This window comes from Schistocerca gregaria, unplaced genomic scaffold (genome assembly GCF_023897955.1).
Source record: "Schistocerca gregaria isolate iqSchGreg1 unplaced genomic scaffold, iqSchGreg1.2 ptg000599l, whole genome shotgun sequence".
In the NCBI taxonomy this organism is placed as follows: domain Eukaryota; kingdom Metazoa; phylum Arthropoda; class Insecta; order Orthoptera; family Acrididae; genus Schistocerca; species Schistocerca gregaria.
In genome coordinates this window covers 348,391-368,614 of record NW_026061988.1, presented here as the reverse complement: position 1 = coordinate 368,614, position 20,224 = coordinate 348,391, and the positions used below count along the sequence as shown (strand labels likewise).

The 20,224-nt window shown below is 49.9% G+C and overlaps 8 protein-coding genes across 15 annotated transcripts; 4 read left to right on the top strand and 4 right to left on the bottom strand.

Moving 5' to 3' along the window:
- Positions 1–84: 84 nt before the first annotated feature.
- Positions 85–4,401, top strand: LOC126316740 (uncharacterized). 5 transcript variants are annotated; one of them, XR_007556265.1, is made up of 5 exons: positions 85–110; positions 376–397; positions 606–1,709; positions 1,806–1,892; positions 1,994–4,401. XR_007556265.1 is itself a non-coding variant. In XM_049992835.1 (3 exons), exons 1-3 carry the CDS (start codon positions 1,403–1,405, stop codon positions 3,262–3,264), a joined length of 1,665 nt encoding a protein of 554 aa, XP_049848792.1. In that variant the 5' UTR covers positions 1,374–1,402; the 3' UTR covers positions 3,265–3,894. The 5 variants fall into 5 exon arrangements, 2 of the variants coding, with proteins under 2 accessions (XP_049848792.1, XP_049848791.1); XR_007556267.1 differs by lacking the exons at positions 85–110; positions 376–397 and having other exon boundaries at positions 1,341–1,709; positions 1,806–1,888; positions 1,994–3,906; XM_049992835.1 differs by lacking the exons at positions 85–110; positions 376–397 and having other exon boundaries at positions 1,374–1,709; positions 1,994–3,894.
- Positions 1,773–5,400, bottom strand: LOC126316741 (uncharacterized). 2 transcript variants are annotated; one of them, XR_007556268.1, is made up of 12 exons: positions 4,876–5,400; positions 4,770–4,793; positions 4,621–4,692; positions 4,469–4,531; positions 4,328–4,396; positions 4,188–4,259; positions 4,032–4,103; positions 3,887–3,958; positions 3,749–3,814; positions 2,054–3,673; positions 1,913–1,973; positions 1,773–1,856 (listed from the first exon to the last, which is right to left on the bottom strand). XR_007556268.1 is itself a non-coding variant. In XM_049992836.1 (10 exons), the coding sequence occupies exons 1-10, from the start codon at positions 5,067–5,069 to the stop codon at positions 3,613–3,615; spliced, it is 765 nt and encodes a 254-aa protein (XP_049848793.1). In that variant the 5' UTR covers positions 5,070–5,095; the 3' UTR covers positions 3,584–3,612. The 2 variants fall into 2 exon arrangements, 1 of the variants encoding a protein (XP_049848793.1); XM_049992836.1 differs by lacking the exons at positions 1,773–1,856; positions 1,913–1,973 and having other exon boundaries at positions 3,584–3,673; positions 4,876–5,095.
- A 281-nt stretch (positions 5,401–5,681) lies between these two features.
- Positions 5,682–7,013, top strand: LOC126316833 (uncharacterized). The gene is made up of 2 exons (XM_049992927.1): positions 5,682–5,715; positions 5,863–7,013. Exon 2 carries the CDS (start codon positions 5,889–5,891, stop codon positions 7,011–7,013), a length of 1,125 nt encoding a protein of 374 aa, XP_049848884.1. The 5' UTR covers positions 5,682–5,715; positions 5,863–5,888.
- A 445-nt stretch (positions 7,014–7,458) lies between these two features.
- LOC126316737 (uncharacterized) lies at positions 7,459–10,109 on the top strand. The gene is made up of 3 exons (XM_049992830.1): positions 7,459–7,604; positions 7,695–7,908; positions 7,971–10,109. The coding sequence occupies exons 1-3, from the start codon at positions 7,529–7,531 to the stop codon at positions 9,961–9,963; spliced, it is 2,283 nt and encodes a 760-aa protein (XP_049848787.1). The 5' UTR covers positions 7,459–7,528; the 3' UTR covers positions 9,964–10,109.
- On the bottom strand, positions 10,095–12,478 carry LOC126316738 (glucose-6-phosphate 1-dehydrogenase-like). 3 transcript variants are annotated; one of them, XM_049992833.1, is made up of 4 exons: positions 12,181–12,478; positions 12,016–12,054; positions 11,661–11,763; positions 10,184–11,598 (listed from the first exon to the last, which is right to left on the bottom strand). In XM_049992833.1, exons 3-4 carry the CDS (start codon positions 11,737–11,739, stop codon positions 10,184–10,186), a joined length of 1,494 nt encoding a protein of 497 aa, XP_049848790.1. In that variant the 5' UTR covers positions 11,740–11,763; positions 12,016–12,054; positions 12,181–12,478. The 3 variants fall into 3 exon arrangements, with proteins under 3 accessions (XP_049848788.1, XP_049848790.1, XP_049848789.1); XM_049992832.1 differs by having other exon boundaries at positions 12,016–12,051; XM_049992831.1 differs by lacking the exon at positions 12,181–12,478 and having other exon boundaries at positions 10,095–11,598; positions 12,016–12,130.
- A 74-nt stretch (positions 12,479–12,552) lies between these two features.
- LOC126316736 (ribonucleoside-diphosphate reductase large subunit-like) lies at positions 12,553–16,029 on the bottom strand. The gene is made up of 3 exons (XM_049992829.1): positions 15,994–16,029; positions 15,744–15,930; positions 12,553–15,662 (listed from the first exon to the last, which is right to left on the bottom strand). The coding sequence occupies exons 1-3, from the start codon at positions 16,027–16,029 to the stop codon at positions 13,507–13,509; spliced, it is 2,379 nt and encodes a 792-aa protein (XP_049848786.1). The 3' UTR covers positions 12,553–13,506.
- A 568-nt stretch (positions 16,030–16,597) lies between these two features.
- LOC126316734 (uncharacterized) lies at positions 16,598–20,191 on the bottom strand. Its single transcript, XM_049992827.1, has 2 exons — positions 20,019–20,191; positions 16,598–19,926 (listed from the first exon to the last, which is right to left on the bottom strand). The coding sequence occupies exons 1-2, from the start codon at positions 20,159–20,161 to the stop codon at positions 18,477–18,479; spliced, it is 1,593 nt and encodes a 530-aa protein (XP_049848784.1). The 5' UTR covers positions 20,162–20,191; the 3' UTR covers positions 16,598–18,476.
- LOC126316735 (cell division cycle protein 123 homolog) lies at positions 16,614–18,251 on the top strand. Its single transcript, XM_049992828.1, has 3 exons — positions 16,614–17,297; positions 17,387–17,509; positions 17,581–18,251. The coding sequence occupies exons 1-3, from the start codon at positions 16,634–16,636 to the stop codon at positions 17,901–17,903; spliced, it is 1,110 nt and encodes a 369-aa protein (XP_049848785.1). The 5' UTR covers positions 16,614–16,633; the 3' UTR covers positions 17,904–18,251.
- Positions 20,192–20,224: the final 33 nt, after the last annotated feature.

The window sequence follows — 20,224 nt, the reverse complement described above, 5'->3', positions numbered from 1 at the left end:
AATATATCCTATCCTCGCTCGAGGATTCCACGCGAGACAAAAAAAAAAATAATAATAAAAATAAATTTCATGCCTGATATCCTCGTCCACTCAGTCCTAATTAAGATCTTGTATGTACTCTGTCCAAACGCACACGTTCAAGCAAAGCGATCTCTCTTCCCGTTATCGGGGAAACGCAAGATGAAACCCATTTAAAGCATGTTGCCCTTTTGCATGACCACAACATGATCTCGGAACACCGAAGCGCCATAAATACGCCCCAAAAATGCAAACTCCACCACCCGTAAATACCCTGCACCATAGCCCCTATACAAGTGCAGGATAGAGGCAACCGTTTTCCGTAAGAAAAACTAACCTTTTTTTCTTGATGAACAGCTTCTACTGGTCTTTCTTACCTGTACGTTGCTTGGCGGCCGCGAGTTGAAGGCTGAAAGTCTTAGAAAACACGCATTGAACAAGCTTCTTAAGCTAGGGCATCAAACATACAGATGGAGTTTACATCCTCGTCTCTGTTTCTAACGTTGTTCCCTATCTTGTTGCAATGTGTGTATATACCATACGTATCTGTATATGGTAATACCCACCACATGAATACCCCGCCACAGTGAAGTACAGCGGGATCCCCATTCTATCTGTCCAAACACATGTCCGAGCTTAAGTCAGATCCCCGAGCAACAAAAGCGGACTCTGCTGCCGTCAAAGGCTCAGCCGATCCTGCCTCCCAACCATCATCCGCTAGCGAAGCAAAAACCAAGACTGATACACTTCCAGGCTTCGCGGGCCAAAAACAAGCCGTTGTCCGAAAAATCAATCAATCAAGGAAAAAAAGAGAGGCACTCAAGGCAAAGAGAAAGTGTGTCCCCAAACAGTCCCTCTCCAAAAAATTCGTCAAAAACGTGATCGGAACCACCAATCGACGATATATCATAGACGGTGGCAAGCCAGTAGAAAATGAAATCTTTATGCTCAGCAACTTGGTAGCATTTTTGCACAAGAAAATCAAAATCAATGGAAAAACCGGTAAGGTCAAGAAACACATCCAGACAACGACCGAAAACAACAAGATCATCATGGTGACTAAAGTTCAGTTTTCTAAGCGCTACTTTAAGTACCTGATCAAAAAATTCCTTAAAAAATTCTTTTTAAGAGATTGGCTCAAACTTGTCGCATCTAGCAGAAACGCATACGAAATCCGATATTTCAACATTCGAGATGTTGAGGAACTCGAAGAATAACACGGTCCAATAAAAAGCAGAGACAGTGAAGTGCTCCGCGTTTTTTTTTGACAATTTTTTTTTTGAATGGGGTCTTTTTCACCGAAGTACGTACATAGATGACACATTGGAGAATCTAGCAGTGTAATCACCACTACCCAGCTCGCTCGGGCTCCAAAAGTATTGACATGATCCCCTTTCCTGCCCATCAATTCAAATGTAATAACTTCCGTGTGCATAAAAACACACGTACTCGAGGGCTTGTCGGACGACGCTCGGTCCACGCCGACCGCTCTAAGCGAAATGGCTCGAGCAGCTCGGCCCAAACCTTCCTCAACACAAGACCAACCGTACAACCCGAAACAATAAAAACAACGCAACAGTGGACATTCCGAAAAAGTCAAGATCAGCGCAGATATGGCTCAGGCAGAAACCTCAATAAACAACCTTCAAATTCTAAGACCTTGAAAAAGGTACAGAGCTTGATGCATCTAGGTACCATACACCGTTGTACACATTCTCTCGTCCCTTCTACGTTGGGCTGTTTCAGATGCTTGTTTCACAAAGTACTCACCGCACTCTATTGTAAAGCTAGAAAACTATCCACCACAAACAGACTGTTGGCGGCTTCGCTCCTAGCAGCTCTTGGAGTGATTAGCACAACGAACCAGAATGTAGGTATGACACGCACTTCGTACCAAATGCTGCATCGGAGTTTTCTTTCATTTCGAGACACTCACAACCTTCTTGTACCTTCCGCTTCAATACGCGCACGTTAGGATATTCCCGTAAGACCCTAGAATGTCTGTATTCAGAATCGCTAGATAACGCTGACATACAAGAAATTTACACCGCTCTAATGCACATCGCAGATGTGTCTGTCAGAAACCGCTTTACGAAGAAGCACATGATTCAGACACCTATTTACATCAAACTGTGTCAGCTACTATATCATTCAGATCCCCTTGTTCGACTCCTCAGTCTGCGTGCCATAACTGGACTAGCCGAACACAATGCATTTGTTCTGAAATATTTCACGCAAACACAAAACTTTGACAAGCTCGACCAACTGTTTCTTCCTGAAACAACGACCCATATACAAAGAATGATCGAAACCTCTCGAACGAATGACTTGCATGTTCGGACAATCTACGAACGTTCGGTAGATAAAGATTTACATGCACTGGCTGTGCCCTACCTTGACGAGCTGCTTGTTTTGGCATTTGACCGTTTTGTGTCCGTTTTGGCACAAAACGAAAACACACATTCTCAACTGCTTCAATCACCCAATTTGACACACTACGTTCAACTGATAAACAGCCCTGACCCCGGAGTATGTCGCACTGGCATCAGTTTCGTATCCGGACTGACAAAATCCGTAGAGGGCAGAAAGTGGCTGGCGGAAAAAACAGATGTGTTTCCACACCTTTGCGATCTTACCTTTGGATCTAGATCCCACATGTATAGTGGTGATTCACGTATCATAAGACAGGGTAAATTCGCACTACAGCAATTGCTCTTGTCGGAGTCTGCTATGCGTTTTTTGCGGGCCAAGTACGAGACGTTCTTACTCAACCAGTTGCCAATGTACGCGAAAAAGGAACTCCTCGTGGAATTCGACATAAAAGAACAAGAGTACGTGGATTACGCTAAGGAAGTTGGAAGAGTTTTGATGTCGGGATACGGGACTGGTTTTGCCTGGGGAGCACTTAGGTCTGCCTTCAGATTGACACCCTCGGTAGAACCGGGGTCACTGAGAGTTATGCGGAGCTCGACAAAGCATGTGATAGCCAGAGGATTGAATACTGCGACCGGCACAGTGTTAATATTGATGATGTACCACGCATTTAAATTGGTCGATGAAAAAATTCTGTGTCACGAACGCGACACGTACAGAAAATATTACGCACAGCTGGCGCTAACTACAGGAACTGGAACAGGCTTATTGTTCGTGTTGACAAGGAGTTTCAGATACACCTTGACACCAGCAATTCTTGTGGCTGGTGCACAGAGCGCCTGGCAAATGACAAAGTCGAGAAACGCGACATAGGTCAAGAGTGTCTGGCGCCGAAGAAGTGCGAGACAGGCACGAAAATCCGTCGAATTGGGGTTTTCTTCTAGCCTGACGGTTTGGCGCTACCGCCGCCAACGTGGCATTGTCAACGACTCTGACAATTGTCGGCAGAACCATACTCGTGTATGATCATTCTCCGTGAGAGTTGTACACGATGTCGCCTGGAGAAAACGAGGTGTGTGCAAGCCTTTGACAAAAAGGGGTGCATGGTCTCTCAGAGCCTCTTCCTCCTCCAGGCTCTGAAAAAAGACAAATTGCTTTTATTAAGCAGGGTCTGGTACATAATGACCTATTATATGGACCTTCTGCTCCAGGGAGCTGCCGTCACACACGCCCCCTTCTTGAGCGCCTCGAGTTGGACTGTACTGATTGGGGATCGAATTTGCTGTATCAAGGGGTAATCGTTAGCGCTGACGCAGTAGCGTGCTAGATTTACTTAAGTGGACTCTGTTTCTCGTACAAGTCTTTAATTTGGCTCGAGTCAAAATCAGATGAAAGTGAATCGAGGTTGTTGTGGTGCAATTGTCTGTATAGTGCGGTACGCATTGCTGTCAGTGAAAGCACGCCAGAAAATAAACGCACAATCTGTGACACGTACAGAATTTCTAGATACGGTAATTTAGCAATGCCAGAGGGCACGCCACCTGTGAATTTGTTGTACGACAAGTCTCTGCATTGAGTGAGTGGGTCAGTACTCTCTAGTGTTTGCGTGTGATGCGAACCGCACGTATCTTCGAGCGTACAATCTGTAAAGATGAGACGCGTCGGTCAGACTGTTGGGTAAGGACCCACTTAGGGAGTTGTTGTTCAAGACCCTGAAAGAGTGGGGAATTGGTCGGTTAGTAGACTCGTACACTTGGCCCCGTGTCTGAATTCAGAAAAGGTGAAGAAGGGCGTACAAATTGGTGATAGCTTTGTAGTTCAGAGTCTGTTCACCTAGGTTTCCTTCTAGGTTGTTGGAGGACAGGTTGCTTCCAGAGAGGCGTTTTGTCAGTCTCATTTGGTCGAAGCTTCAAGTTCGTAAGGTGTGTGTACATACATGGTTTTAAGGTAGGGGACGTTTATAGACTCTGGGAATGTTCCAGAAATATTACAGTTGCTCATATCTCTACAGAACGCGCGCGGCATGTCAGTTTTTTTCGTCAGAGAGTTTTAGGAGCTCTCTAGGCGCGATGCGTACAGGTAGTAAAAGTGATTCGAGCCGACCTGCGGGATGGAAGATATGTTGTTGTGAGGCAGCTCCCTGAAGAAGGGGGGGTGAGTTCGCGCACGGTTTGGAAAGGCGCCACCGATCGATCATCTGGTGGGCGAATGCATTTTTTTTTTGCGTACAAAGCTTCCAATCTGCTCAGCTTGGCGATGGAGTCTGGAAGGGTTCCGTTCAGCGACCGGTTCGGGAGTTTCCTGCGGGCGTACGGAGGTCAGTATGTTTTGCGTCTGAAGTGGGGGTTTGTTATTTGTTTGCAGAGTGTATACAGTACAGCTCGAAGATGGAGCCATCGTCGCTGCGTGCGAAAAGGATTACGTTAGCCTCTTTCTCTCTCTCGTCACGGAGGGGAGTTTGAAATGAAAAGAGATAGGTGGTACCATGCGACTCCCTCGAATTTGCAGTACTGGTCATTGTCCTTCTCCCAGCCCAGGTCTAGCAAGGGTTGGCCGAAGGCATCGATCATATCATTGATGAATGATGCCTGAACAGTAGTCTCCTCCTCTGCTATGCACAGCGTCGCTGCGAAAACTGACAGCAGCAAGAAGAGACGTAAATTCGTTGAAATTGACATGAAGAACAATATAAAGGAAATGAATAAGTCGGTGACGAGTGCTTGGTTTGAAATGTGGGTGTGTCTATACCCCGTTAGTAGTTATTTCGCGAAAACAGAGAGCACATCGGACAAATTGGTAAACAGAGCTCACAGTTTCGAAAATTTGGGAAATCGAGGTCTGCGGGTCTCAGAGGCTGCGGCGATGGCGTGGCCGGTGCTCCGAGGGGGACAGGACCGAGTTGGGGTTGGAGGAGGTGTTGGCGAGTTTCGTCGCGAGGGTCCGCAGCCCGCGAATTTGGACTCCGTTGGAGACAGGGAGTGGGTGTGAGAGCTTTAGAAAGCGGGAAAATGCCTCGAATGTTTGGGTAATTGCGGCGCCGCTAGCAGCGAATATATCGGTTCTTGCGCGCTAAATTGGGGGGCAGAATTTTTTTTTTGGAGGCGGCGTTGTTATGCTGCCGCCCTCGAAGGAGGTAGTGGGGGCAGGGTGCCCTTAGCTCGCGGTAGAGCGAGAGCGCGCGTCAGAGAGAGAGAGAGAGAGAGAAAAAAAAAAACTTTATTGGCGGTGAGGACGGAGCCAATACTTCGTTGGCGGCGTTCATGCGCGTATCGTTCATCTTGGGGGGGTGGACGTGGCTTTCAGACTATTTTCTGAACAGGTTAGGTAGGGGCGTTCCCGTGCGTTTGAGAATCATGTTGCCTTGTTTGTGAAGCGCGGGGGATAGCTGAGACTCTGTTTTTTTTTTTTGTCCCTTCCTTGTTCCCCCTTTTTTTTTTTTTTCGTCCCTGGCTCGGCCCGTTTGAAAAAAAGCGGTGGGCAGAAGAGAGTACGACCGGATGGTCGAGAGGGGCTCCATACGCGTGGACCGGGCGGTGGCGCTGGGAGATATGTACCTCGGACCGAACACGAGGGTGGTGGCTTATTTGGACCCCAAGGTGTACGAGGCCCGCTTCGCGTGGAACGGCGAGCGTGGAGAAGAGTCGCCGCGAGAGGATTGGAAGCCGACTTGGCAACTGGTGAGACACGTTGGGGAGGACTTCCTCGTGATAGATAAGCCGTCTGGGATATCGACCGTGGCGAGCAAGGATCACCCGAGGGGGGCGCTGGTTCCCTACTGGCTGAGGAGCCACCTGCCTCGCGAAGTCGGCGCCGGGGGCCTGCTGACGACCTCGAGGCTGGACGCGGGCACGCATGGACTGCTGGTAGTCGGGAGATCCAAGGAGTTCGTGAGACGGTACAACTCTTTGATATTCGCGCGCAGGGTCACCAAAAAGTACACGGTCGCGGTGACAGGGTGGAACAAGCCGCACCTTGGACCGAGTCTTGGACCGAGTCTTGGACCGAGCCTTGGACCGAGCCTTGGACCGAGCCCCGGCGAAGGCGCGCCGCTTTCGGGACGGGCGCGCGCCGAGCACCCCCCGTACCGCGACTCGGCCGGCGGCGACCCGAGGCGCCACCTGGGGATGTGGGAGCACTGGACGATCGAGCAAAAGGAAAAAAGGCGCCTAGACTCCGTCGGCCGACTCGGCGAGCACGAGCCCTCCGCGCCGGGACAACTCGTCATGAGCGACTCGAGAAAAGACGACTGGAGCCATCTGGCGGTCGACTTCTCCAGAACTCGCTCCCCCATCCATACCGTGCCCGTCCAAATGATTTTGGAACGCGCGGAGCCGGCAAGGCTCGACAGCGTGACATTCAGACCGTTCACACAAAAATGGGTACAACAGCAAATAAATTTTAGCGAGACCCTGCACGACCCCATCTACGAGCTAGACATCGAGCTGATAACCGGTAAAACACATCAGATCAGGGCGCAATTGAAGGCAGAAGGCCTGCTAGTCGTCGGCGACTGGCTCTATGGCTCCCCCTATCTGGCGTCAAAGGACACGTTTGCTCTGTGTTGCAGGCAGCTATCTTGGACCTGTCCAATCACAGCATCCCCGCACCTCTTTCGAGTCTAGCTCCCGTCGAACCGCCCCCCCCTTCCCAACGATGCCATCCACGCGCGCGGACCCCACTCAACCCCCCTAACTCTCCACCAAATAAACTCAGCCAAAAAAACAGAAGCTATAAATGGCAACACTGTGCTGAATCAGCAAAAACGCCAACTTTGGCGCCTTCGGTCCCTCCAAGCCTCTCCACAACCAAACCTCCTCAACTCTCCCCCCTCTCCGGCAACAACACGTTCCAATCTGCAACGACCTCCCACTACGCCAACGCGCCGCCCCAAAACAACGACTCCCCGCCCACCATATATCCCCCTTTTTTCAGTCCAACTCCCTCTCTCCTCGCCAGACCTCCCCTCGACGCCTCACTTCCAAATTCAATCCGACCACACGCCTCCCAAACGCCTGCCCCCCCCCCGCCCCTCGTCCCCTTCTTCGCGCCGCATCCGTCTCAAAAAACGCCAAAACGTGCTCGCTATTACGTATTTTTCTCTCTTCGCGCTTTCATTATAACCTAAGACTCTCTAAGGATGCATGCGAACATACCCCCACCACTCCTCTGCGTGTTCTCGCTCCTCCTGCTCCTCTCCACCCCCGTCTGCCAAGGTGCGCCCCTCTAACCCCCCTCACTCTACAAACGCCCATCTGCCCGCAAACCCTCGTCCGCACACCGCTAACCCACCCATCACTCCCTAGCTGCCAACAATCCGTCCTGCGCGGACAACATCCCCTTCTCTCACGTCCAACACCCCTATCAGCCTCAGGACTTGTGGGGGTACGTCGGGTCGCCCTACCCAACCAGCGCGCACTGGACCAACTTCATTCTCAACAACGGTACCCAGCCCGCCTTCCCGCTCCCTTACTACGTCTACAGAAACGACTCCGGCGTCTTCATACTCTACTCCGAACCGTACGTCCGTCCACCCCCTCCACCACCCCACACACACCCCCCTCTAACTCCAACTCGTCCAGTACCTGCGAATACACCTCTTGCGTCACCTCCCTCAACAAAGACCTCTTCCTCAGCTCCGTCGAAGCCCTTCCGCTCTCCGCCTCCTACCTCGCCTATCACGACAGCCTCTCCGTCACCATCGAGGTCAAACCACTCAGAATCCAGCCCTCTCTCAAAGTGTTCCAGAAAATCTCAACCGCCATCTGCAACAACGTCAAACAAGACCACAACCAAAAACTCTGCAAAGACACCCAAACCTCTATTGACATACTCCGATCCATCCACAAAACACAGTACCTCGGCGACGTTCGCAGAGACAAAACCCACCCCCCTAGCCACACCGAATCCATCTACGGCATCAAAATAGACGCCATGACCGTCCACCTCGTCTACGGATCCCCCTACATAACCGTCAAGTATGGCTCACTCACCCCCGTCATCTCGGGCTCCTCGAACATCGTCCGCATCGACGGCGAAAAACCCGCCCTAACCAAAACCTACAAGGGCTCCAAGTTCACCCTCCTCCTCGCCAACCGCAAAAAATACGTCGTCTACGCCGTCAACGGCAACATCTCCTTCAAATGGAACGGCGCATCGCTCATCGCCACCACCACCTACCACGGCGTCCTTCGCATCGCCATCTGTAACAACGACGACCACGCCCTCCTCTTAGACAAATACGTCACCCCCTACGCCATAGGCGGAACCGTCAACGTCAGCTTCCCAAACTCCTACAACGCGGAAATCCGCTTCAACTGGATCCACGAGGGATCCAACGCGGACAACGACCTCCTCATGCTGGCTCTCTCTCACCACCGAAGCTCCATGAGACTCAGAAACACGGCCTTCATCACCACCCCCATCAACACCATCAAAGGAAAAATGTACGGACTCGTCAAAAACCAGTGGATTCTCTACGAGACCATCGGCAACATTCCAGAATTCCATAACCTCGGAGTACCCCTCAACTCCACCGAAGTCGCCGCAATCACCCTCGCCCTCAAAGAAGACCTCCAACACGAGCCAGCAACCCCCTCCACCGTCTACGAATTCGGAAACTTCGCCGCGAGGTACGCCAGATTAGCCCTCATCGCCGAAGACGTCAACGACATCGACTCCAAAAACATCGCCCTCCAACGACTGGAAACCGCCCTGAACCCCTGGCTCGAATCCACCAATGACAACCAAATCCTTTACGACGAAACTTGGAAGGGCGTCGTCACACTCCGCAGCATATCAGGCGACAAAAACGCGGAATACGGAAATGGATACTACAACGACCACCACTACCACTGGGGATACCTCATCTACGCCTCCGCCGTCCTGGCCAAACTCAAAAACGAATGGACTTCACCTCACGCCGCCGCCGTCGACGCACTCGTCCGCGACATCGCCACCGACACCGAACTCGACCCCTGCTTCCCCTTCACCAGGCACAAAGACTGGTTCTTGGGACACTCCTGGGCCTCCGGACTCTTCGAGTTCTACGACGGAAAAAACCAAGAATCCACCTCAGAAGCCGTCAACGCCTACTACGCCGTCTCGCTCTGGGGACTCGTCACCAACAACGCCTCTCTCGTCAACTGGGGACGACTACTAACCTCCACCGAAATCCGATCCGCCCAAACTTACTGGCAAATGAGCACCAACGACGACATATACCCCTCCATATTCTCCAACAACCAGTGCGTCGGCGTCTTGTGGTGCTCGAAAGTCGACTACGCCACTTGGTTCGGCGCAAACACCGAGTACATCCACGAAATTCAAATGCTCCCCTTCACGCCTGTCAGCAAAGTACTCATCCCATACAATTGGATCGCCTCCGAGTACCCCGTACTAAAGCTGTCCCTCAAGAGACCCAGCCCTCCCATAGAAGAGGCCTGGAAAGGCTATGTCTTCATCACTCAATCATTCATCAACAAAGGCAGCGCCTGGCAAAACGCCCTCGAGCTCAAGAGCTTCCACATGGGCAATTCAAAAGCAAACACGCTGTACATGATTGCCTCCAACTAAGACACTCCAATTTTATCACGTCTATTACGGCTCCCCTTCTCGCATGAAAGGGAGCATTAGTTTACCTTCCCAGACGAACTCTACAAAAAAAACCTGTCGTATGTACGCCTCAATAAATGAACGTGCCAATATACACGACGCTGAAACCTAGCCCTAAGTGCCTTTTTTTTTTATCTAGTAGAAAAAAAGGCCCACACGTCTTCATGAGCGCCCCACCTATTTATACTGATTTATACTGCGGCCAGCAATACCCTTCATGACGCTCCCACCCATAGCGGTAAGCCAGGTAATCGCTCTCCTTCGGACCCCGCGTTCCAAATTCGTATATAGTCGGCTTAACTCTGTTGGCTTGCAAATAATGCAACACAGGCGTGTAAATGCTCCAAGACGCCTCTAATTCATCCGTCCGCACAAACAAATTGTGCTCTGTCTTAAACGCATCCAGAATCAGGCGCTCGTATGCATCCGGCTGGTCCCCATTTCCATACCGCTGATCATAAGACAGGTTCAGCTCGCTCTGCACCAGCTCGTTCTTAAATCCAGGCACCTTGCTCATCATCTTCAAATAAATCGCCTCCTTGGGCTGTATGATAAACACCAACTCGTTCGGAGCCACATCCTTGAACAAGTGAGATCCCACTTGCTTGAACTGTATGCGCACCTCCGTCTTGCGCTCGTTCAGCCCCTTTCCGCACTTTACAATGAAGGGCACGCCGGACCAACGAGGGTTGTTGATCCTGATAATCGCCGCCGCGAAAGTCGGCGTAATCGAATCTTGAGCAACACCCTCCTCCTTTAGGTAGGGCACAACCTTCCCCGTCGCGTCCGTCCCATACTGCCCTACCACCAAGTCGTCCATCGAGATAGGCGGACAGCAGCGAAGAAGCTTCACCTTCTCGTCCCGAACGTCCTCGGCCGACAACGACACGGGCGACTCCATAGCAATCAGCGCAAATATCTGCATCAAGTGGTTTTGCATCACGTCCCTTATGATCCCGTACTTGTCGAAGTAGCCCGCGCGACCCTGAGTCCCGAAATCCTCCTTAAGTGTGATTTTCACGTTCGAAATGTAGCGATTGTTCCAAATGGGCTCGAATACCGAATTCGCAAACCTCAAAACAATCATGTTCAATACCATCTCCTTCCCCAAATAATGGTCGATGCGATATAGCTGACTCTCCTGGTACATCCTCAGCAGGTTAGAGTTCATCCTGCAACTCGATTCCAAGTCATGGCCAAACGGCTTCTCAATTATGACGCGAGTAGAGCCCTTCTTGTTTATCCCAGAATCGTGCAACGCCTTCAAAACCGGCTCGTACATCACCGGCGGCAGGGCCAAGTAGTAGATTCTGTCGTAAGCAGCCTCTGGCTCAAGCTGAAGGCGCGTTCGCACCTCCTTGTCGATTTGCAGGAGTTCGTCTGGTTTGTCGTAATTCCCAGAAACGTAGCAACAGCGAGACAAAAACTCCTCAAATCCGTCGCTTTTTTTGAGCACATCGTCGCGCATGTAGGCTCCGAATTCGTCCGCATTCATCTTCGTTCGAGCGTATCCAACAACCAAAACGTCCTTGCAAATCAGCTTTTTTGCATGCAAGTGATACAGCGCAGGATACGTTTTCCTCTTCGCCAAGTCACCTTATGACACGTCACAATTAGCTTAAACAAAATGTACAGAAACGCAAAGCTTATATAGATACCTGACGCCCCAAACACGACCATCGCGACATTTCTGTCACTCCCCTTTTCATCTCGCGATTCCTCATGTCCAGAAGACATGGCTTGTTTTTGCCTCACCAGCACCTGGAAGAGTTATTCAGACAAAAACACAAAGATGTTAAATTTAAAATAGGACAGACGGATCACACGTCGGCCTGTCAAAGACAGATGATCACGACATCCACTTTCATTCGCCGTTCTCAAACGCAAGGCGCGACCGTGCAATCGCGCCCACATCGACGCAAGCAGAATGCTCAGTCTCAAACCACCGCGCGTTGCGCCATGCATTTCATAACCCATTTGTTTCGGCACGAACGTGCAAAGAGACCAGCATACCTCCAGTTCGTCAATGCGTCGTTTTGCAGCATCGAGCTGCTGCCTCAATTCGTTCAGGTTTTCCGACATAGCGCTGTGTTAGTCCGAGAATCCCCGTCAAGACTGATTTTTGAGCAAAAAAATCCTGCTCCTTTAATTTTTAATATTTAGATGAACGTTACATACGCACAAAAAACCAGATTCAGACACTCAAAAGTGACCCGCTACTCGAAACCGCGTTAGAAATACAGCGGCCTTGCGGATAGATAGTGATTGCGAGAAAACCAGGGTTGGCGCCGTTTCGGACAGGACCAGAGCGACGAAGGCGCTCGGTCTGCCAGATACTCTGTACTTGTGGAATTCGAAGTTGACACACTTGAGAAATGCCTCAGACACGCTCAAAAATAAATTTGACGTTCGATTTTTGACAGGCGAATATCCGAAGCATGTACGTCAAGCAGTTTCAAGGCACCACGCATAGACCAGCGAGAAACGAGTCCCACATCAACATAGTCGTCTAAGAGTTGCGCTCAACAATAACCGGGGGAGGACAAGACCTATTGAAAAAAGTTAGGAACTGTTTTTTTTAATGTCACGAACTTTTTGAATGTCAGTTACAAACTTGGTCAGGTTTGAGCCGAATCAGTTCCTTTTGACGAATTCCATATATGCGTGGACTGGCCATCTCCAGAATTGTGTGCCACTTCGACCGTCGCTCACCTATTGGACAAAGGGACGCAAAATATCCGGGCGTTCGTCTCTTTAGGCAGACGCGGGCTAGCTTCGAGTCGAAAAGCCTGGTAGATGAAAAGGGGCGCGGCTGTAAACGGAGGAAAATAAAGTGGGACCCCTCACGCACGTGTCTTTGGCTGTGAAATTGTCGGGCGCCGTGCTCCTTTTTGACACCCCTTTTGACGAACGGACCGAGTCCTTCTCTGAGAACGCGACGGCCACTTCGAAGGATCCGAGCTTGGCCACCGCTCCGGTGGGTCGCCTAGAGGTCTGGGGCTCGACAAACGGCGTTGCGTGTGGTTTTTTGCTGGCTGAGAAGTCTCCCCCCTAGCCTGGAAATTGTCCTAAAAAAAAATTAAAATAAATGGCAGTTGATGTCATCCGCGACAAAAAGAGCGCGAAGCGGCACCAAAAAAGCACAAACTTGTCTCAAAACGAAAAGGTAAAGACGCGAAGCAAGGGACAGCGACGCGCAAAGGAGGTGACAATTCCCTGCTCAGAAAAGAAACGTGCGAACGCTTCAGGGATCGGACAGATGGTGGAAAAACTGCAGCTACCAAGCGCGTGGGAAAGACCAAATATGAGGGTTCAAGGCCGTATTCTTTTTTCTAATCGGCAGATCGATTTTTTGTACAATGAGGAAGACTAGGGCGGGAAGTGAAGCAGAACCGACCTCGCACGTGTCGACGCTACGCCTCCCCCCCTACAAAATGTTGTACGCGAAGAAGCTTGTCTTCTGTACAGAACCCGCATATCTCCCCCCACGGTTGACAGGTGTCTTCAGCTGCCACACGTAATGCATCCCTCTTCTAGGAGGCAGGTCTCTTTTTTAGGAGAAGCCTGCTTGGGAGATTGGAAAGGGGCAAAGGAAGAATTGCTCTCTGAAAGTTTCTGCTGATCAACCGTGAACTGAATCGCGTTGGCGGCTGGATGAGTGCGCAGGTAGTACATGCCAGTTTTGAGGCCCTTTTTCCAAGCATAAAAGTGCATGGAAGTAAGCTTGGAGAGCGTAGGTATTGGTATGAAAATATTGAGAGATTGTGATTGATCGATGAATGGACCGCGGTCGGCGGCCATGTCAATCAGAGAGCGCTGCTTGATTTCCCAAACCGTCTTGTAGAGCTCCTGGAGGTCTTCCGGAATGTTGGGAATGCCTTTGATGCTCCCTGCACGAGCGATGATCTGGTTTTTGACGTTATCATTCCAAATATTACGAGATATCAAGTCGCGCACCAAGTACTTGTTCACGACAGTAAATTCCCCCGCAAGAACGCGTCGAGTGTAAATGTTCGAGGTGTATGGTTCAAAGCACTCGTTGTTCCCCAAAATCTGCGAAGTCGAAGCAGTCGGCATGGGCGCAATCAGGAGCGAGTTGCGCAGGCCAAACTGTTTAATCTCCTCCTTGAGCGCTCCCCAGTCCCACCTTTTGGAAGGCGCGACGCCCCACATGTCAAACTGCAAAACGCCCCGAGACGCGGGAGAATCCCAAAACGTAGAATAGGCACCCTCTACCTTAGCCAGCTCCTTACTCTTGTAAAGCGCGGCGTAATAGATAGTTTCGAAAATGGAAACGTTGAGTCGCCGCGCCTCGGCGGACTCGTACGGGTACCTCAACAGCAAAAACACGTCCGCCAGTCCCTGCACGCCTATTCCCATCGGACGATGACGGAGATTGCTGCATTTGGCTTCCTTGACCGGATAGTAATTTCGGTCGATAATTTTGTTCAAATTCTCTGTAATCTGACACGTGATGTCAAACAGCTTCTGATGATTGAACGTCTTGTCTTCGACGAACTTGGGCAGCGAGATCGACGCCAGATTGCACACCGCCGTCTCATCCGCGCTGGAGTATTGAATTATTTCTGTACACAAATTAGAAGAACGTATTGTACCCAAATTCTGCTGGTTGCTCTTTCTGTTGCACGCATCCTTGTACAGCATGTAGGGCATCCCTGTTTCTACCTGTGACCTGAGTATCGCAAACCAAAGGTCTTGCGCCTTGATCACGCTTCTAGCGCGGCCCTCCTCCTCGTACTGGCAGTACAGCCGCTCAAAGTCTTCTCCCCACGTGTCAAACAACCCCGGCGCCTCAGCGGGGCAAAACAATGACCAGTTCTGAGCTTTCTCCACGCGCTCCATGAACAAGTCAGGAATCCACAGGGCGTAAAACAAGTCCCTCGCCCGCTGCTCCTCCTTGCCGTGATTCTTCCTCAAATCTAACCAGTCGTAGATGTCTGCGTGCCACGGCTCTAAATAAATCGCAAAGGCACCCTTTCGCTTGCCGCCGCCCTGATCGACGTATCTAGCCGTATTATTAAACACTCGTAGCATGGGCGTCAAACCGTTCGAAGACCCATTCGTCCCTTTAATGTACGAACGACTGGCTCGGATATTCTGCACAGAAATGCCAATTCCACCGGCACTCTTGGAAACCAGCGCGCACTGCTTCAACGTCTCATAAATACCCTCGATGCTATCGTCCTTAATCGGCATGATGAAGCAGCTAGACATCTGGGGGTTGGGCGTTCCAGAGTTGAACAGGGTCGGCGTCGCGTGCGTGAAATAGCCCAAAGAAAGGTGGTGATATGTTCGAATCGCCGACTCGAAATCCTCCCCATGAATCCCTAAAGAAACGCGCATCAACATGTGCTGCGGACGCTCTATGATCGAACCGTTGATTCGGTGCAAGTAAGAACGCTCCAAAGTCTTGAAGCCGAAAAAATCATAATTGAAGTCTCGGCGATAGTCAATCTCTCTGTTGAGAACATCCTTGTGTTTTGTGATAAGTCGGTACAACTCGTCGGAAATCAGCGGCGCACGCTCGTTCGTGTGCAGACACTTGTGCGTGTATGCCTTTTCTGCAACTGCCTCAATTCGGTCCGAGGTCTCTTTGTGTAAGTTCGAAATGGCAATTCTAGCCGCAAGCTCAGCATAGCCTAGTACACGCACAAAAAAAAAAGGTCAGTCGCGCCCGTCACGTCCCCATGACCCTAGAGCTATGCGTAAAAAGAACCTACCTGGATGCGTGGTACTCATGTAGGCCGCCGTCTCAGCTGCCAAATTATCCAGCTCTGTTGTTTTGACACCGCTGTACACCCCCTGCACCACCTTCTGGCAAACTATCGTAGGATCCACTGCCGCTGGAAGCGGAGGATCCTGTTCGCACAGGCGTCTGAGCCTTATCGTAATTTTATCAAACGCGACCTACTCTAAAGCGTCAAAGCGATTGTCTCGACAACACCTCGTCATATAAAATTTTGAACGTACGGCTTCTTTATTGCCATCTCTCTTGTAAACGTACATTTGATTAGGGCAGCGCAAACAAACAAAGTAGCGACCGTCATAAAAAATTTTTAACGGCCAATAAAACGGATAAATAGACTCGCGATACTTTGAAATAGACGTTTTGGTTTCCCAAATTACTCCCGCGTCTTTCGCACGAACCCCGTCTGGACACTCGTTTCGCGCGTGGCATTCGATGACTCCTCCATAAGGCCACAACTCAACAAAAAGATCCCACCACTTCAAAACAGCCTCTCCTTAATGGATCACTATATCGCCCTGATTCCCTTACTTTTTCAACCTAAGTCCTTAGGCCTTTCAAAGCTATCGTGCTAAACGCACTATGCAACCGCTCGTCTCACCGAGGAGTCTGGTCCTCAGCTTCGACCAATGCCTCCTCTCCTGTCTGCTCCAAGCGTTCGAAAACCTGTGACAATCACGCCCTCCACGGACGAGGAAGTGATTGTCTTTCGAGCTGAGTCTCGTACCCATATTTCCCTCCCTTTTTCATAAGGGCGGAGCGATTCGCGCGACGCTCAGACGAACGCGCCTCGAAAATTATCGTACTAGAAAAAAAATATTGTTTCCCTGTCTCAACCAATCCGTCTCAGCTGCGCCTCGCAGAATGACTCCTCCAGATGAAAATTGCTACGCAGATTTAACTCAACTAGAACTCTACGAACAGCTTTGGACCTGCAGTATCGCGCAGTGGTACAAAAATCCAAATCTCGCTCGTATCACCTTTCCAACGCGATTCCTGTCTCTCTCCGACGCAGTAGTGAGGCACCTACTGGACAGCGAAGGCATATTCTTGGATGCGCAATGCGACATTAGAAGCCTCGATCCATGCGGCGACGACTCAGACGACGAATGGTCTAAAAATCCAGGGGCGCCGCCCTCGCAGGAGGAAGAATCATCGGACAGCTCAGTCAATAGAAAACGACTGGATGTGCCTGAAGAGACAAAAGAACGAATAAAAGCGGCTCTGAAAATGTGGGCCTCCCCCGGAAAAGATGGCGGTATCTTTGTCAAATGCTTTTGGTCATCGGCACTCGACGCACGTTGGATAATACCTTGCGGGACGCTAAAATGCACGACCACCGATGAAGTCTTGCTAGCCATACAAGCGTCGGATCGCATCCGAAGCGACTTGGAACTGTTCAAAAAGATTCAGTCGAGTCTGCACAGTCAAGAGGCCGCCTCGGCCCCGCAGCTGGCTTTGCGGAAGTGGCACAACGTCAACACATCCATGGAATTCAGGTGCTTCGTCAAGCACCATGAACTCATAGGTAGCGTCACCGCCATGGTGTCATACTAAAGACAAACCGTTCGTCAACTCCCGGTATGCATGCTAACCTTTGTGTCAAAACAACTTCAGCAATCAGCCAGAAACAGATATCGGAATGCTGGCTCTTTCTGTCGAAAGAAAAAAAAGACATCGAAAGCAAAATTATCGAATTCTGGCAAACAAAGTTGGCGGATCATTTCCCACTCGACTCTTGTACGTATTTTTTTTGACGAAGTAGACAGAAAACACAAATTCTATCGCAACTGACACTTCCTTTGCCTCAGACGTATTTGACACTTACATACACTCGCGAGGATCCGTGTGGTTGGTCGATATTTCCCCCTACCACGCGGACTATACAGATCCTCTTTTGTGGACATGGGAGGAAATAGATGCATTGACCAACGTCAGCCATCGAGCCGAGCTGCGAGTAGTGGAAGAACAAGGCATCGTTCCCAACCTCTTCCGTATGACGACAGGGCTTCCATACGACTTATTGCAAATGGAAGAAATCAAACAACTTCAGTTCGACAAATTGATCGACTACTTGAAAAACTTGCCAAACCCGAAAAAAAAGCAGATCAACCCCGATGCCAGCCAGCAATAATAGACGCAAACCAAAAAGCTCGGGCAAGCAATTCTGAAAAGAGACTTCCTCCACCGTTCAGAGCATCGCTTTCTCCCGCCTTGAGAACGGATAAAATCAACAAAATAATGAAGATGTTCAAAAATCACCAGGAAAACGCATTTGTTAAGTGACAGAGATGACCCAATCGCAGCAAACGCCAGAGTATCGAAAATGTGTCCCAGGCATTGTACCTCTCTTCCTGGAATTTTTTTGTGTCCACGTGTCCCGGATTGACGCAATCATTCGCGGAGAGATGCGCACACGCCGCTCGCCAAACAAGGATTGTTGTATTCAGTGAAAGCATCGATTGCCGGGGCATTGAGCAAATTCAGCGTCCTTGTCGTCGTCTCAAGTTTCACCGACGCGCACCAACGCAAAAAATGTTGCAGACGACAAGAGCGCGCTTCTGAAGCAACTTTCAAAATCTTTCAAAATCTGGTCGAAGTGTTTGTATATGTATGAGGCGCGCCCAAGTGTGCACTTGCCCCATTCAAACCTTTAATAGCCAAAAAAAGCACGCCTGCCTATCTCAGCAGCGCGCCTCTCGTGGCTTCAGGTCAACAAAACCCTGATTGCTTCCTCCACGAATTGGTGGTAACATCTGTTCCAATCGCTCTCGCTGACGAGACCGATACTAAGGATAGCAGTCAAAAAAGAGGCGACAAAATAGGCGACAACGAGACCTGCAGCAGTAGGTACTAGACGATTCTTGGAGTACTTCCAGTACATAAGAATCGCGAATGTTGAATGTGTCAATACAACTGGTATAAAGGCAGCAACGAGATGTCTGTCCAGTCCTAAAAGTTGCAAGACGAACAGTACAAAAATAATATCAAAGATTCGATTATCGAAAATCTTGATTTTACATATGGCTGAGGAGCATAGAAGCAGAACAACGGCCAAAATAAACCTCTTTCTAATGCATATGCCAAGGTGTTTGCACCACCAATCATCTTGGGACTGTTGAAAAACGACCATATAAAAAAGATTGCTCAGCTTGAAGTAAACGCCAAACAAAAAAACCAGAGCAAATAGCCAAATATTATAGGAAAGTAAAGTTCTAATGTATAACCTGTTCTCTTTCTCGACCTGCTTTTTCATCTTGCTCATCATCTTCGTCCTTTTCATCGCGGACCCTTGCTCTTTGAGGTTTAATTTTTTCTCTGAGACACGAATCTGCCTGTCTTTAAGAGAAAGGAGTTGGTGGAGATAGCTGAATACGACCTGGCTCACATGGATTTCTGCCGCACAGTTGCGGCTGAGAATGTGTTGAGACGAATTTGAGAGATGTGGAGAGACGGCATTGAACGGGGGAGGCAGGAGACTAAAAGCCGTGCTAGCAAGTAACGCGTCGTCGGCTGATGCTTCCGCGGCTGGAGGGCACTGGGTTAAAATCGACGGTCCTTCTGAAGCTTCGCCTGTCCCCGAAACGCTTAAAGATAACTGATCAGAGCCGAAGTTGGTGAGGCCGCTGGCATGAGCATGCTGTTCCTTTATGGGTGAAGAAAGCCGAACAGAATAACTTGATTCGGGTTGTGCAGCAATACCGTCGGCCGACGCTATCGCCAGACAGGCTTTTTTTGATGCTAGTAAACCAACATAACGCCTGTACGACTCAACAGAAGATTCTACACAAACACCTTCCGAAGCGCCATCATCTTTTCCAGACACTGCCTGCAAGTTACTATCCATTTTATTCGGTTCCTCCTCTTCTAACGAAACGTCTTCTCCCTCGGAAGCCTTCAGCTGCTCCTCCATTGCCTTCGTCTCCGACTCTTGGGGGCGTCCACCCTCTATCTCGTCGGATTGCAGGCGGTCCTTTCTGCCAACATCAGCCCGTTCTTCACCTTCAGCTGAAGAAACTTGGGCAGCCAGGCGCCTCTTGACCCCCAAGACTGTAACGATCAAAACGATTAACGCAAAGTTTGCCACCAAAGAGACGAAAATGACGAAACTCAAACCCTCTGAAGGCAACTTTCCTTTCACATTGCTATCGAGTTGTCTTAAAAAAAAATCTCAGGATTAGTCATCTCAGCAAAAATGTCGGCCTCGCGCCCAAACATCAGAATGCGCCCAAACAAAAAACGCGCGTACAACTGATAGACGGGTTCCTGCAGTTGATGAACAGGACTCAGGAATTCATCTGACGCATTGTATATATAGCTATAGCGAGAACCAAGTGTAAACCCTATGCAACTCAACATAAAATACCAAAATGTGCCGACGACCGTAGACATGATACGTTCGTCAGAGAAACCAACACAAACTGATGTCAATTCTCACTATCTTGCACACACATA